At 42.7% G+C, this 16,836-nt stretch overlaps 1 protein-coding gene across 1 annotated transcript; it reads right to left on the minus strand.

Annotated features, from left to right (window-relative positions):
• Positions 1 to 443: 443 nt before the first annotated feature.
• LOC121538034 (general receptor for phosphoinositides 1-associated scaffold protein) lies at positions 444 to 13,518 on the minus strand. Its single transcript, XM_041845773.2, has 8 exons — positions 13,186 to 13,518; positions 9,749 to 9,801; positions 6,921 to 6,972; positions 4,870 to 4,972; positions 3,757 to 3,850; positions 2,299 to 2,365; positions 1,595 to 1,661; positions 444 to 1,477 (listed from the first exon to the last, which is right to left on the minus strand). The coding sequence occupies exons 1-8, from the start codon at positions 13,384 to 13,386 to the stop codon at positions 945 to 947; spliced, it is 1,170 nt and encodes a 389-aa protein (XP_041701707.2). The 5' UTR covers positions 13,387 to 13,518; the 3' UTR covers positions 444 to 944.
• Positions 13,519 to 16,836: the final 3,318 nt, after the last annotated feature.

The raw sequence follows: 16,836 nt of genomic DNA on the forward strand, positions 1-16,836 counted from the left end.
TTGTTAACAAGAAATTTGTGGAGTGGTTGAAAAATGAGTTTTAATGACTCCAACCTAAGTGTATGTAAACTTCCGACTTCAACTGTATATTATATACTTATTTCCCTCATTAAAATGCTAATCAATTTATAACATTTTTGACATGCGTTTTTCTGGATTTTGTTGTTGTTATTCTGTCTCTCACTGTTCAAATAAACCTACCATTAAAATTATAGACTGATCATTTCTTTGTCAGTGGGCAAACGTACAAAATCAGCAGGGATCAAATACTTTTTTCCCCTCACTGTGTGTGTGTATATATATATATATAATGCCTTCACGGTTGAGAGTGATAGATCAACTGCAACTTCTTAGAACAGCTGTGGAGTAGACAGTCACAATGTACTCCAAAGAACAAAGTCTTCATTATTAAATGCCCAAAATAAAACAACAAGGAAGGCTAATCAAAATGCCACACATTTATTTTTAGATATTTTCAGCAAGAGAACACCAGATCAAACTGGTAGAAAAACAGTAACAAATGTCTCTTACAAAAAGTTGTATGTGAAGATATGGGGCATTTATTTTCAACTGTCATGATGACAAAACTAAATTAAAACACAAAAACAAAATCCTTCATTCTGTACATAGGTCAAACTAATCAAAAATAAATAAATAACTTATGAACTATAGAAACAGTAACCAAGGTACAGTATGTACAGGTGTCTCCTCAAATTGGAGTGTGCTTCAGAACACAAAGGACCATTGGTTCCGCTGGGTCAAATGTGTAGTCATCTGAACAAGTACAAAGGTATGACTGGACAGATTGAGACCAAATGTGTCTCTCTTTTTACTCTCTGTGGCACTAGTTGAAATCTTTGGTTGTTAGGTTGAGTCAGAGGCAATGTTAAGTCTTTGGGTCAGAAAGACTCTCCAGTTCTTCGGGTGTTTAGTCCGTTTAGTTCTCAGAGCTTGCTCTCCTCCTCCTCCATTGCTCTGTTCAGTCCAGGGATGAACTTGAGGAGGTGTCGGCGGAAGCTCTTCTGTTTGGGTTTCCTCTGTAGCGAGCTGAACCCTCCCGATTGTGCTTTCTCCCCTGGTGTTGATGAAGAGTTGTTGTTGGAGGCCCTCAGGTAGCTGCGTGTGCTGGAGCTGCGGGTCAGGTGGGTCTTGGCTGAGGTGAAGAGCTCACTGGCAGGGCGGATCAGTCTCTGCTTACCCTGTGGAGGCTTCTCCTGTTCCGGTTTCTGTTTGTCTTTCTCTGTGCTGCTAGTGAGGTCACCGTTGGCATCGTTGAGGTGGTCACCCTGCCTCTGGAACAGACAGGTCTGGTAGAGTGGGTCCTCCTCCGTGGTGGCACTCAGGTGGCTGGCGCTGCTGCTGGTGCTGCCGGTGCAGCGGAGGGCACGCAGGGCGGCCGGACTCGGGGCACCCAGACTACCGTACACCCCCGCAGACTCCAGGGACTCACAGATCGCAGCATCACTCATCACTATGCCTAGAAGACACCGGGAAAGAGTGTTACAATGGACATCACTGGTTTAGCACACATCTTAAATTTACTTCAAATGAATTTACCTGAGATCATATACATCAACATAAATGAATGACTTACCATGAACCAGCCTCTGCTCTTGCATCATCAAAGATCTGTATTCATCCCATTTCTCATGTAGGGTTTGCTGATGAAAGAAAATACATCAAATTTAGAAAAGGTGACAATTTGTGTGATTTCAGTCTGTAGCACTGATGGAGGAACTTCGGGACAGCAGCCTTGAGGAAAGCCACTTATCTTCACACATTAAAAGTGTCTTTTTTACCAGCCAAGTGTAATGTAAGAATATAACTGTCTACTCTACACGGGCCCCGTGTAGCTCAGTTGGTAGAGCATGGCGCTTGCAACGCCAGCGTTGTGGGTTCGATTCCCACTGGGGGCCAGTATGAAAAAATGTATGCACTCACTAACTGTAAGTCGCTCTGGATAAGAGCATCTGCTAAATGACTAAAATGTAAATGTACTCTCATTCACTGTGCTCACACAGCATTATGTAAGTGCACTGCAGGCGCTAGTCATGAAACAGGAGGGAGATGTGGGAAAGGGATTGGTCTGGTGAGAGCACTGCACTTGCTGGCTATAGGCTTTTCACTACACTGTCAGACTGATCCCAGTGAAACACTTGCCTGGTCCCAGATCTGTTTGTGCTGTATAGTCAACTCTTATGGTCGTTGTCACACCCCCCGGATACCCATTTATGTTGAACTGTAGAAGCAAGCAGAACCACAGGTTTGCTACAGAGGGGAAGAGGAAGAGATATTCACCTTTAGATACTGAAGCCTGGCCTCCAGTTCTGCTTTTCGAATGGAGTCGCTGTATACCGTCTCCAGCCTAAGGAAAGACAGAGCAATGTTGTTACTTCAGACACAGGAAGGCTAGAGAGCCACAAAAAAAGGAGAGTAAGGATTCACAGCATACTCTGGACCCAATTAAGAACAGAGAGGAACTTCAGAAGTAGCTGTGAAAAAGGCTCTTATATAGGAGACCCTAACATGCAAGTCTAGGCTCAACAGTTTGCAGGTAGGGGGGAAAGCTTCAGAAGGTATCACGTTTCAAGACACCCACTCGACTGTGGCAACTGGTGCACCTCTTGTTTTTATTGGGCTGATACAAGCTCTCTGTTAATAGTTCACTAGGCCTATATATTTTCTAGAGGCGAGAATAATTAGATGAAGTCTATAGTAAGATGAGGCCTGCACTGGGCCTTTTGTGTGGTTAACTTCACTGCTTATAGAGCTGCCTTCTGAGATTATAAATGGGGCCCGATTCTAATAGGCCTTTCATCTTTTACAAGCAGACAAAGAGAGCAAGAGTATGGTTCCAATTTAACACTGTGCAAGTTAATTCTGCATATTAAAAAAAGGGTAATGACTTGCTTCTAGGCAACTTTGGTGTGCAAACAATAATTGTTTAGAGTACATCCATGACACATTGATTGCATGGAAGCTATTTAAAAGATATTACATTTCTCCAGTATATATCTCTCAGGAGTCACCACACAATATTTACAGAGTGAGTCATTAATTGGTGGTCCTCTGTAGCTCAGCTGGTAGAGCACGGCGCTTGTAACGCCAAGGTAGTGGGTTCGATCCCCGGGACCACCCATACACAAAAATGTATGCACGCATGACTGTAAGTCGCTTTGGATAAAAGCGTCTGCTAAATGGCATATTATTATTATTTAATTAGTATTCCCATTCTCAGTCGCAGGTTGACGTTTATTGTCATGAGTCTTGTCCTGGAGGCAGAACTGAGCAATTTCCTCTTAGATAGGCCAGCTGCAAAGTCAAAATTGGCTATATTGTAAACATTCATGGTCTTGATTTAGGGTTAGGCATTAAGGTTAGCAGTGTGTTTAAGCTTAGATTTAAAATCAGATTGTATGACTTTGTGGCTGTGCCAGCTAGTGACCACTGCAGAGCTGGCTCCACAACAAGATTCATGACGAAAAATACTAACCTGTTTCTCAGTCAATAGATAATGACTCCATTATCAATTCTGTGTGATTTTGTACTTTGGACTGCAACATTGCTCAAGCAAGAAGATCAAAGATGTATCAGTATCAAAACGACACTAAAAAGTATCAAAAAATTGTCATAGAACACAAGGAACTCTTTATAGACCGATCTGACTAAGGTCAATACAAAAAGTGGAGCAATTAAGTTCTGTTACCATCGACAACCAGTCCAGTTCTCTTTGCCATTGAACTCTGATCTGCTTACCCAATGGAGTTCCCAGAGGCCCTGATTAGCTGAACAATCTCCTTGTGTAGAAATCCGTCCACGGAGGTCTCGTTCACACTAGCGATGGTGTCCCCTGTGCACACAAACAACATGCATGTTAACAAAACAGACCCAGTTAATTCCAGTGTGGTTTTATCATAGCTGTGGTCTGCTGAGACTGGTTTGATCCCGCTAGTGTCTGTGGTTTATGGAGCAATCAAAAGCACTTTGTTGGTGGATTCTCCAGCAGCCCATGTGTGATACAGACACTGGTTCTAGTCTAAACCCTGGCTGTGTGGTCACAGCAGGCCACTTGGCACACGTGCTGTTGTTACCCACTTTTCCTAATTTCAAGACGGCCTGAAAAATATTGTTCAAGCATTTTGGTGTTACTCTATCTGTTATTGTTAAAGTATTGCAAGTTTATTAGATTGTTTGTTATTAGTTTCAGATGGGTAGAGAAGTCTGTCTAGGCCTGGTTTAATTTGGCCCTGCCTCTAGTGCTCCTTCGCTCTCTGAGACTAATAAATACTGTGGTATCAGGTTTAGAGAAATTAAATGTGAGAATATACCATTTCTTCTTTCACTTCCCCTATTGTTTCTGATATAATGGGCAGTATAATTTTTTTTTTTAACAAGATTGGCAAAGGCTTCTGTCTGAGGTATTTTAGAGAAATAATGTTACAGACTAAAGAGGAAATAGAGCAATTTATGAAATACAAAAAAATATATGAAAATAGAATTGGCCAAGTCATTGTATGCATTTGAGTTATTGTATCCGGCAAGGCGGCAACAGAGACAAGGGAGTTGACCTGCATGATGTTTGCTGAAATAATCTCTTCCTATAGTGTTTGTTGACTGGAAAATGACTAGGCACATTTTCTGTTTGTATTTGTACATCCCTAAACAGCCGACTGAAACTCATTTGTGCACGTGTTTACTTAGGGACAGCTACCCACACCTGGCTGGCAAACAAGGGACTGTATCAAAACCACCTGTTCTTCATTCTTCCCCCGAGGTCTTTTTTCAGCAAAGGCAGGTCATGTATGTGTCAAATGCCCTTAAATACTGTTCAAAAGTCCCTAATGAACCGGGGTTTTCAGTTCCACTTACCAACTTTGAGTCCGGCTTGTTGGGCAGGGCTGTCGTCGTGAACCTTGCACACAAATGTGCACATCTCCACAGAGTTCTGGTCCTGGTGGTGCAGCCCATATGTCTGGAAGAAGGAAATTAGGATAATGGATAACAATTATTATTTTGGCTAGACAGCTTTTCATTCAAATAAATATATTCTTAGGAACAATTAGGTGCAAGACATGGATAAATTCTGTTAACAATTATCAGAAACATTGCATCGTGTTCAAAATCATTGGTAATTTCCCTTCAGAAACGCTGAGTAATTTCTCTTTACACACAGTATACCTGAGGTCTATACCTGAAGTGCCAGGCCTTGCTACATAACAGACAAAGGCATTTGAAACTTTGAAGACAGTCCATGGTACAGGGGAGCCTAGGGCATCTCTTCCAAAGTATTTATGAATATTTGTGATATTAAACTATGTGCTTCTGAGATTGTAGTCTGCATCTGAAGGCCTGACTGGTGAGGACTGTCAGACAAACCCAGTTCTACACAGCAGATTAGATAACATTGGCTGACAATGAAGCAGCAAGACAGACAATAACCTCGAACAGAGATGCAGACGGAAGAGGGATCAAATCAGTTAATATGCAAAAAAGAAGCCCCATTTCCCTTGCGTGGTTAATCAAAAACGAATACAGCCCTCTATCAATGTCCGTCATAAAAAGGATGTTAAAAGCAGTCTCTTCATGAGCTAGGACCTTTATCAACAAATTTGGTTAGAACAATCAGACAAATTCTCGTACAGTTTACCAGTGACATTAACCACCATTCTCTTTCCTCATACTGCAGAGAGATAAAGGTAAACCAACACTGTTAGGACCGAAACTGACACGCAAACATTTTTCACACCATCACCATTTTGTTGACGATCTTCCTTAGATTGATTGTCTTGGAGGCAAATATGACAAACAACCACAGCCAGACTTCCCCTTAAGTTGTCTTGTCAAGTGAATCACATCATTCAACATTCCACTGCTGTCTGACTGAGTGTTATCCCGAGGTGGCGTTTAAACTCAGAGCTTTCCCTGACATGCTTGTCTGTTGAGACATTAGGTGACAGTGACAAAATGGCAATTGCACAGTCAGTAAATCAAGTCAAATGCCATCTACTCGGGTGTACAACCAGCCATCTAGAAACACGTTTCTGTATGATGCTCATCTACGTGAAATAACGTGAGCATTCTCCCTTCCTTACCAGACCCATGGGCCTTCCACAGAAACCGAACATGCAAATGACCCTAGAGATGCAAATCCCAATCCAACTATTCATTTACATAGTTGATACTGACATTATCCTCTCAGCACCCCAAGCTAAAGGAATAGGAGAACTGGTGACTGCCTGGTGAAGTCCAGCGACATGATGGAAAAAGCACAGGATCCGAAAGCCATCCATCTCTTCAGTCTCTGGGCTCTGGCCTCACTTCCTAAAGAACAAGGCCAGGCAGGAAAGGAGGGACCTCCATCCCAACACTAAATATAAGCAGTACTGATAATTTTCATGGCCCTTACATTGGCCGGTGTCCTCTCTTTAGAGATAAGGCTGTCTGACAACAAGTGGTGCATTGTGAAGAAGCGCTGCGGGGACAGAGAGGGAGCTCTGACAGATAAAGAGGGCAGAAGTCTGACTGTTAACAGTGTCCTCGAGGGATCGGAATATAGTAGCCGGTCTGACACGACACGCAGCAGCGTGAGAACATTTTACAAAACCACGCCACTTTGAAAATGGACCCGAAAGAAAACAGCTAGAAAACCGCCTTCTCTCATCTCAAGTCATGGGACACATCAAAGCCTTATATTGCGAGTATGAGGCTCACGGATACATTTCTCTCTGTGACCTTTGACGCTTTCAACACATGCACACACTCCACTCTAAATCTTATTTGATGGGGTGAAATCATCCACATGGTTGGAGGGTGCAATCTCATCAGCGTTAATGTGAACATAAGAGAGCAGGAAAATCCTGTTAAATGACGCTCAAAAATCCCCCGTACCATACCACCCCCCACGTCAATAAACCTCTTACCTGAATCTCAAAGCCAAACGTCTCCTCATTCTTCTTCTCCAGGACAACTTTCCTAAAACACAAGATAAAAATGGGGATATGATTAAATTAGTTTGATATTGGTTTTCATTTACTTACAGTTTTCAGCCACAAGTGAATTGTGACTGGCGACATCACCACCTGGTGCACATACAGTGCCTTCAGAAAGTATTCATACCCCTTGACTTATTCATTTACATTTTAGTCATTTAGCAGACGCTCTTATCCAGAGCGACTTACAGTTAGTGAGTGCATACATTTTTCATAAGGTTGTTGATGTTGTTGTTGTTGTTACAACCTGAATTCAAAATGGATTACATAAAAAAGAATGGGCATCTACACACAACGATAAAGTGAAAACATTTTTGTATACATTTATGCTAATTTATTGAAACTGTAATACAGAAATACCTAATTTACATAAGTATTCACACCCCTGAGTCAATACTTTGTAGAAGTACCTTTGGCAGCGATTACAGCGGAGTCTTTCTGGGTAAGTCTCTAAGAGCTTTCCACACCTGGATTGTGCAACATTTGCCCATTATTCTTTTCAAAATTCTTCAAAATCTGTCAAATTGGTTGTTGATCATTGCTAGACTACCATTTTCAGGTCTTGCCATAGATTAAGTCAAAACTGTAACTTGGCCACTCAGGAACCTTCACTGTCTTCTTGGTAAGCAACTCCAGCGTATATTTGGCCTTGTGTTTTAGGTCATTGTCCTGCTGAAAGGTGAATTAATCTCCCAGTGTCTGGTAGAAAGCAGACTGAACCAGGTTTTCCCTGTAGGATTTTGCCTGTACTTAGCTCCATTCCGTTAATTTTTTTATCCTGAAAAGCTTCCCAGTCCTTAACGATTACAAGCATACCCATAACATGATGCAGCCACCATTATGCTTGAAAATATGGAGAGTGGTACATCACTTTGTATTCAGGACAAAAAGTTAATTGCTTTGCCACATTCTTTGCAGTATTACTTTACTGCCTTGCTGCAAACAGGATCTACGTTTTGGAATATTTTTATTCTGTAAAAGCTTTTTCTTTCTTTGCACTCTGTCAATTAGGTTAGTACTGTGGAGTAACTACAATGTTGTTGGTCCATCCTCAGTTCTATCATAGCCATTAAACTCTGTTTTAAAGTCACCATTGGCCTCATGGTGAAATCCCTAAGCGGTTTCCTTCCTCTCCGGAAACTGAGTTAGGAAGGACGCCTGTGTATCTTTGTAGTGACTGGTTGTATTGATACACCATCCAAAGTGTAATTAATAACTTCACCATGCTCAAAGGGATATTCAATGTCCATTTTTACCCATCTACCAATATGTGCCCTTCTTTGCAAGGCATTGAAAAACCTCCTTGGTCTTTGTGGGTGAATCTGTGCTTGTAATTCACTGCTCGACTAAGGGACCTTACAGATAATTGTATGTGTGGGGTACAGAGATGAGGTAGTCATTCAAAAATCAAGGTAAACACTATTATTGTACACAGAGTGAGTCCACGCAACTTATTATGTGACTCGGTAAGCACATTTACTTATTTAGGCTTGCCATAACAAAGGGGTTGAATACTTACTGACAATACATTTCAGCTTGTCATTTGAATGAATGTGTTAATTTCGAAAGATATAATTCCACTTTGACATTATGGGGTATTGTGTGTAGGCCAGTGACAAGAAAGCTAATTTGAATCCATTTTAACTTCAAGCTGTAACACAACAAAATGTGGAAAAAGTCAAGGGATGTGAATACTTTCTGAAGGCACTGTAGCTCATTCTCACAGAAAATTCTATACAATGAAATAGCAAGAGTGTAATGGAGTCCTCTCCATAGATACTATCTCCAGATAATACCTTTCTGGGTTATCTGCACTATACATTTTTTCTCTGCAAAAATCCCATGGATGATGATGGACATCATGATACCTAGCTGTGTAATACACTCACAGTTAAACTGAACTCTAAAATGTTTTGAGCAAAAACAAACCAGTATTGAAATAGTGAAAAGGTTGTTTTCATTTAGGCAGGGATGATAAAATCCCCCCCAACATAATAACACATCTGTGTTTCAGGCTGTGCTTCTTCAGAAATCTGAAGGATTACAGGATCTTGGTTTGCGGAGGGGACGGCACTGTGGGCTGGATACTTGATGCCATAGGTGGGGTCCAGTACACAATATTGGTAGACCATGTACTATACACTCAGTGGCCAGTTTTATTAGGTACACCACCCCGTTCACGAAAATGGTTTGCTCCTACAGACAGTGGCCGTGGCTTGCTATATAAAGCAGGCAGACAGACATCGAGGCATTCAGTTACATCAAAACAGCATCTATAAATTACATACAAATGCATAATACATTAGAATGTCAAATAGTAGGATCCGTAGGTAACCGCCCTGTCCCTCTGGAAAAAAATGTAGTAGAAAAAAAACAAGTAGAGCAGAAACTGCGCGTAAAGTACAGAAGCATCGGACCTTTAGCTGTCGGGAAGAGGGGTCCAGCGAAGTCACTCCGTAAATAGTAATAACCACAAATACAAAAGGCTACTGTACTGCTGAATTTCTATAACTCACTACATTCAATTTTCCCAAAAGCTGAACGCAGAGGCCTACTCAAATTACTCTGAAAGCAGCCCACTGTAATTTTGTTAACACGTATCACTTGGGTCTGTTGTGAATGAAAGGGTTTAGTAATGCTGTTCTGGCATTCTGTGTACAACATATGCGTCCCTCCACCACAGTCAAGAGTGAGAAGTGACAGAAAGGCAGATGTGTCCTGTAACTGTTGCCAGGGGGAGAGATGACTGTTTGGCTTACCTCCGTGGCTCTGGGGTCTGAGTCAGGGGCTTCCACTTCTGCAGCCCACCATTCTGTGATGACAAAACATGACAGACATGAAATAACAAACAACCAAAATTAGGCATTTAAATGTTCAAACAGAAATCACACTGCACGCAACGGGGATTTTCTTCCTACGTACGTAAGCCAGGTTTGCAGGACACACCTCAAACTCTCGCTCATGTGTCTTGTCCACCAAGTCCTCCTGAGGCATGTTGTGTGTGTATATAGTGTCTATGTTTGCGTTTAAGCTACTGAGCCTAAACATTGGTAAGAAACCATTACAGATAAAAACCAGTATGTCTGTGTCTGACTGTCTGCTCTCGGTTTACCCTATTTAGACACAGGAGACGTTTTGGACATCTACAGTGGGGGAAAAAAGTATTTAGTCAGCCACCAATTGTACATGTTCTCCCACTTAAAAAGATGAGAGAGGCCTGTAATTTTCATCATAGGTACACGTCAACTATGACAGACAAAATGAGATTTTTTTTCTCTCCAGAAAATCACATTGTAGGATTTTTAATGAATTTATTTGCAAATTATGGTGGAAAATAAGTATTTGGTCAATAACAAAAGTTTCTCAATACTTTGTTATATACCCTTTGTTGGCAATGACACAGGTCAAACGTTTTCTGTAAGTCTTCACAAGGTTTTCACACACTGTTGCTGGTATTTTGGCCCATTCCTCCATGCAGATCTCCTCTAGAGCAGTGATGTTTTGGGGCTGTCGCTGGGCAACACGGACTTTCAACTCCCTCCAAAGATTTTCTATGGGGTTGAGATCTGGAGACTGGCTAGGCCACTCCAGGACCTTGAAATGCTTCTTACGAAGCCACTCCTTCGTTGCCCGGGCGGTGTGTTTGGGATCATTGTCATGCTGAAAGACCCAGCCACGTTTCCTCTTCAATGCCCTTGCTGATGGAAGGAGGTTTTCACTTAAAATCTCACGATACATGGCCCCATTCATTCTTTCCTTTACACGGATCAGTCGTCCTGGTCCCTTTGCAGAAAAACAGCCCCAAAGCATGATGTTTCCACCCCCATGCTTCACAGTAGGTATGGTGTTCTTTGGATGCAACTCAGCATTCTCTGTCCTCCAAACACGACTGAGTTGAGTTTTTACCAAAAAAGTTATATTTTGGTTTCATCTGACCATATGACATTCTCCCAATCCTCTTCTGGATCATCCAAATGCACTCTAGCAAACTTCAGACGGGCCTGGACATGTACTGGCTTAAGCAGGGGGACACGTCTGGCACTGCAGGATTTGAGTCCCTGGCGGCATAGTGTGTTACTGATGGTAGGCTTTGTTACTTTGGTCCCAGCTCTCTGCAGGTCATTCACTAGGTCCCCCGTGTGGTTCTGGGATTTTTGCTCACCGTTCTTGTGATCATTTTGACCCCACGGGGTGAGATCTTGCGTGGAGCCCCAGATCGAGGGAGATTATCAGTGGTCTTGTATGTCTTCCATTTCCTAATAATTGCTCCCACAGTTGATTTCTTCAAACCAAGCTGCTTACCTATTGCAGATTCAGTCTTCCCAGCCTGGTGCAGGTCTACAATTTTGTTTCTGGTGTCCTTTGACAGCTCTTTGGTCTTGGCCATAGTGGAGTTTGGAGTGTGACTGTTTGAGGTTGTGGACAGGTGTCTTTTATACTGATAACAAGTTCAAACAGGTGCCATTAATACAGGTAACGAGTGGAGGACAGAGGAGCCTCTTAAAGAAGAAGTTACAGGTCTGTGAGAGCCAGAAATCTTGCTTGTTTGTAGGTGACCAAATACTTATTTTCCACCATAATTTGCAAATAAATTCATTAAAAATCCTACAATGTGATTTTCTGGATTTCCCCCCCGCAATTTGTCTGTCATAGTTGACATGTACCTATGATGAAAATTACAGGCCTCTCTCATCTTTTTAAGTGGGAGAACATGCACAATTGGTGGCTGACTAAATACTTTTTTTCCCCACTGTATATTTAATTCTCTACATCGGAGTCCACTGACTTGTGATGCCCAGACTGCTGATCAAACCAAACTGTGTGTGTCTGTTATTTCTGATAACAGTCAAAAATATCTCCCTATTTCTACAGGTTATATTCAGACTGTAGACAAACAAGACGTGTGTATGGACTGGAGCCTTCGGCCTCTTGCCACAATCCCTGCATTGAGGGAAACCCCAAACCAAATTCGGACTTTGGGAGACCCACCCAACCTCCACTTTACTTAGTGTAAACTACAAGTATCTCTTACACTACATCCCTTACCGTATTTAGCCTACACTACAATCAATTCACCTCTGTTCTACCTCAATGATTTTAAATGTTGCCCCTATGAAAGGGCACTTTGTGTCACTGCCTCATTGGGTAGTAAAATGTTACTTATTTTTTTTAACACTCCCAGAATTGTCCCGGGCCCCTCTCAATGACTTCATTTATTCCCAAGTACCAAGAGAGAGAGAGACCCATGGGGTTGGTAGGAGCAGAGCAGGGTCCCCTGCACAATGCCCTGTTGTGGTCCTAGGCTCCAGATGATGATGTGAGATGTACGAAGGAGACCTCTACATAACTCTGGCTGGCCTCCTATTACAGTACAGTAACACTACAGAACTGGGACAACTGATGCTGTTGTCACACACACACAAACTGCTACAGCTTCCCATGATAACCGTTTTACCAGTCTACATCACAGTACATTCTCAGATTATGATGATGCTTGGCCATGTTAATTCACTAGTAAAGACAGCACTGTTCCTTGTGAGGCCATGTTCTGCCTCAGTACATTATGTTTGCATACCTAGAAATACTCATTGAATGCCAAACTAATTTGGTCCCAAAGCATCCTCTTTGGGACCAATGCAGAGATATTATGAAATGGTTGGATTGCACTGAATCAAGAGCGAGTCTGGAGTGTGGCACTCATAAAGCATAATGTTTGTGTGGTCGGAAGGGGCAAGCATTAGTACGTGACAAGTGGACACCATTTGAGATTTTGCTTCAGTGTGTGTGTCAACTTTTATACAAAGCTTATATCAAAATGGGGAACAGACGGTTGGTGAGCACAACATGGCAACAGGCCATCCATGTGGGGCTCTGACAAAATGTCACAAATATTCACATTGCTGTTTCTAATTAAATACAATTTCGTCACCGATAGGCTAATGTCTCCACTCATAATGAACAACAGACATAAATTGATGTGTTCAATGTGTGAGAAGCCACGAGGAAACAAGAAACATCCATATTCAAATATTGAGCGTATCCCGCTGGCCTCTGTACTCTGTACCTTACGGGCAAGTGACACTGTATTTGCCTAACTGAAATTATGTGCTTTCATTGATGTGTCTATTATGCTAGACTACTTGATTGAAGGAGCAAGTGCAAGTTACAATGTGACAAAGTTAAACAGTATACACACCTTTCTGAAGTTCCTTGGCAACGTTCCACCAGAGTAAGCCAAAGTCTTGTAATTATACACTTCCGAGTTAGTTGGTAAATCCATAGTTTTACAACTGTCTGACTTTGAGGACGGAAAGTAAATGCCGTCCTGGCTCGAACCTCCACTAGATGGATTGCTAGAGTTGACTTTTTTAAGCCTTCGCAGCGTCATATTCTTCATATTATGAGCGCTCCGATCAAGAAAGTACAAAGATAAACAAAAAGAATCCGAGTGAAACGTCTATCGCAGCAAACTACACTGATGCCTCTGTCCGGGCAGCATGCACAATTTGGAAGCGAAAGCGGGTACCCGGGGAGGCGGGCACTGTGATGCACGCGACACAATTGGATGGCAGTCGTATAGTGTTTTTTCTTTTGTTTGTCGATCGGCATTTCATGCACGTAGGCAAAAACGAATGTGCCAAGAAATTAGCATTTTCAGATAAAACGTGGGTTCTTTCGTTTTGCTAGCCACAGCTGGTGACGATAAATCACATTGGGAAAATAAACATCTTATTCTGCTAAATGGTTCAACTGCTTGTGAAGTGTGCAAAACGTTTCACATGCCTGAGAAAAGCCATTGCCTATATAGCCTACGTTCTCAAGTCTAAACAATAAGCATACATTTCTGAAAGAGAATTGTCTCGGTTTAAGACAAAGACAGAATAACATAGACTACAGCTGTTTAAATTATGATAAATGATCAGATTAGTAGAACAAAATGGGTCAGTGGCAGGGCTGTCATGAACTAGGCCTAGATATTTAGTCATTGCAAGAAGCTCAGTGTTTGGGAGTAGTTAACTACATGTAGTTCAGCTAGTAAGTAAACTACATTTAGCAGTAGCTTGGTGGTAGTTGAACTAAATTGAAATCTAGGTACTGTTTTCTGTAGTTAATTACTTTTTTGCCATGTAGTGGTGTAGCTAACTAGTTGAACTACAAACTACTTTTTTTGCTAAAATAAAATATGGGTGAAGTAGACAATTTCCTTTATTTTCCAGCATCAGACCTGCACAATTCTCACCAGAAACATAGTTGTGTTAAATAGGCTAAATTACACATTGTTGTTACCATATTACCCCAAAGTGATCTGTTCTTGTAATTTGGAGTCATTGACATTTCAGATTTACATATTAAAAATTTTCATGAAGTAGTTTAGATGTAGTGAACTACTTTTTCAAAGTAACTTTAGTTAAGTAAACTATATTTAAGGGTAGCTTTAGTGTAGCTTAACTTATTTCAATGTAAAGTAATTGGTAGCTTGGTAAACTATCTGGGAAACAGTCTCCCAAGTGGCGCAGTGGTCTAATGCACTGCATCGTAGTGCTAGCTGTGCCACTAGAGATCCTGGTTCGTATCCAGGCTCTGTCGTAGCCGGCCGTGACCGGGAGACCCATGGGGTTGCGCACAATTGGCCCAGGGTAGGGGAGGGAATGGCCAGCAGGGATGCAGCTCAGTTGGTAGAGCATGGTGTTTTGAGGGTTGTGGGTTCGATTCCCACGGGGGGCCAGTATGAAAAAATTAAATAATAATAATGTATGCATTCACTAACTGTAAGTCACTCTGGATAAGAGCTGCTAAATGACTAAAATGTAAATGTAAAATGTAGCTTCCCCAACACTGAAGACGCATAATAGCAATTGCTTCTAATAATCTATCTGTGAATGTACCAAAGTATAAGGTCTGCTAAAACTGAACAAGTGGCGCCCCCTGTGATCTTGCGTGTGTAATATATTTGGTGAGACTGAAGAGAGTTGGTGAGACCTTAATACAGTACCTTTATTTCTGTAGTAGGGGAGAATGGGGTAAGTTGAGAAGTGTTTTTACATTCAGCATCACTTTTTCAAGGGAAATATACACTGAACAAAAATGCAACAACTTTACTGAGTTACAGTTCATCAATGACCTTGACGCCTTGATAAGCTCCTTTCCTGAGGATGGCTCACCCCTCACAGTTCTGAGTGACTTTAACCTCCCTACGTCTGCCTTTGACTCATTTCTCTCTGCCTCCTTCTTTCCACTCCTTTCCTCTTTTGACCTCACCCTCTCACCATCCCCCCCTACTCACAAGGCAGGGAATACGCTTGACCTCATCTTTACTAGATGCTGTTCTTCTACTAATCTCATTGCAACTCCCCTCCAAGTCTCAGACCACTACTTTGTATCCTTTTCTCTCTCGCTCTCCTCCAACACTACTCACTCTGCCCCTACTCAGATGGTAATGTGCCGTCGCAACCTTCGCTCTCTCTCTCCCGCTACTCTCCTCTTCCATCCTATCATCTCTTCCCTCTGCTAAATCCTTCTCCCTCTGATCTCCTGATTCTGCCTCCTCAACCCTCCTCTCCTCCCTTTTTGCATCTTTTGACTCTCTATGTCCCCTATCCTCCCGGCCGGCTCGGTCCTCCCCTCCTGCTCCATGGCTTGACGACTCATTGCGAGCTCACAGAACAGGGCTCCGGGCAGCCGTGCGGAAATTGAGGAAAACTAGACTCCCTGCGGACCTGTCATCTTTTCACTCCCTCCTCTCTACATTCTCTTCCTCTGTTTCTGCTGCTAAAGCCACTTTCTACCACTCTAAATGTCAAGCCTCTTCCTCTAACCCTAGGAGGCTCTTTGCCACCTTCTCCACCCTGCTGAATCCTCCTCCTCCCTCTCTGTGGATGCCTTCGTCAACCATTTTGAAAAGAAGGTTGACGACATCCGATCCTCATTTATTAAGTCAAATGACACCGCTGGTCCTGCTCACACTGCCCTACCCTATGCTTTCACTTCTTTCTCCCCTCTCTCTCCAAATGAAATCTTGTGACGGCCGGCCGCCCAACAACCTGCCCGCTTGACCCTATCCCCTCCTCTCTTCTCCAGACTATTTCCGGAGACCTTCTCCCTTACCTCACCTCGTTTATCAACTCATCCTTGACCGCTGGCCATGTCCCTTCCGTCTTCAAGAGAGCGAGAGTTGCACCCCTCCTCAAAAAACCTACACTCGATCCCTCCGATGTCAACAACTACAGACCAGTTTCCCTTCTTTCTTTTCACTCCAAAACTCTTGAGCGCGCCGTCTCTAGCCAACTCTCCTGCTATCTCTCTCAGAATTACCTTCTTGATCCAAACCAGTCAGGTTTCAAGACTGGTCATTCAACTGAGACTGCTCTTCTCTGTGTCACGGAGGCTCTCCGCACTGCTAAAGCTATCTCTCTCTCCTCTGCTCTTATCCTTCTAGACCTATCTGCTGCCTTTGATACTATGAACCATCAGATCCTCCTCTCCACCCTCTCCGAGTTGGGCATCTCCGGCGCTGCTCACTCTTGGATTGCGTCCTACCTGACAGGTCGCTCCTACCAGGTGGCGTGGCGAGAATCTGTCTCCGCACCACGTGCTCTCACCACTGGTGTCCCCCAGGGCTCAGTTCTAGGCCCTCTCCTATTCTCTCTATACACCAAGTCACTTGGCTCTGTCATATCCTCACATGGTCTCTCCTATCATTGCTACGCAGATGACACACAACTAATTTTCTCCTTTCCCCCTTCTGATAACCAGGTGGCAAATCGCATCTCTGCATGTCTGGCAGACATATCAGTGTGGATGTCGGATCACCACCTCAAGCTGAACCTCGGCAAGACAGAGCTGCTCT

The sequence above is a fragment of the Coregonus clupeaformis genome, chromosome 24 (assembly GCF_020615455.1).
Source record: "Coregonus clupeaformis isolate EN_2021a chromosome 24, ASM2061545v1, whole genome shotgun sequence".
NCBI classification, from domain to species: Eukaryota; Metazoa; Chordata; class Actinopteri; order Salmoniformes; family Salmonidae; genus Coregonus; species Coregonus clupeaformis.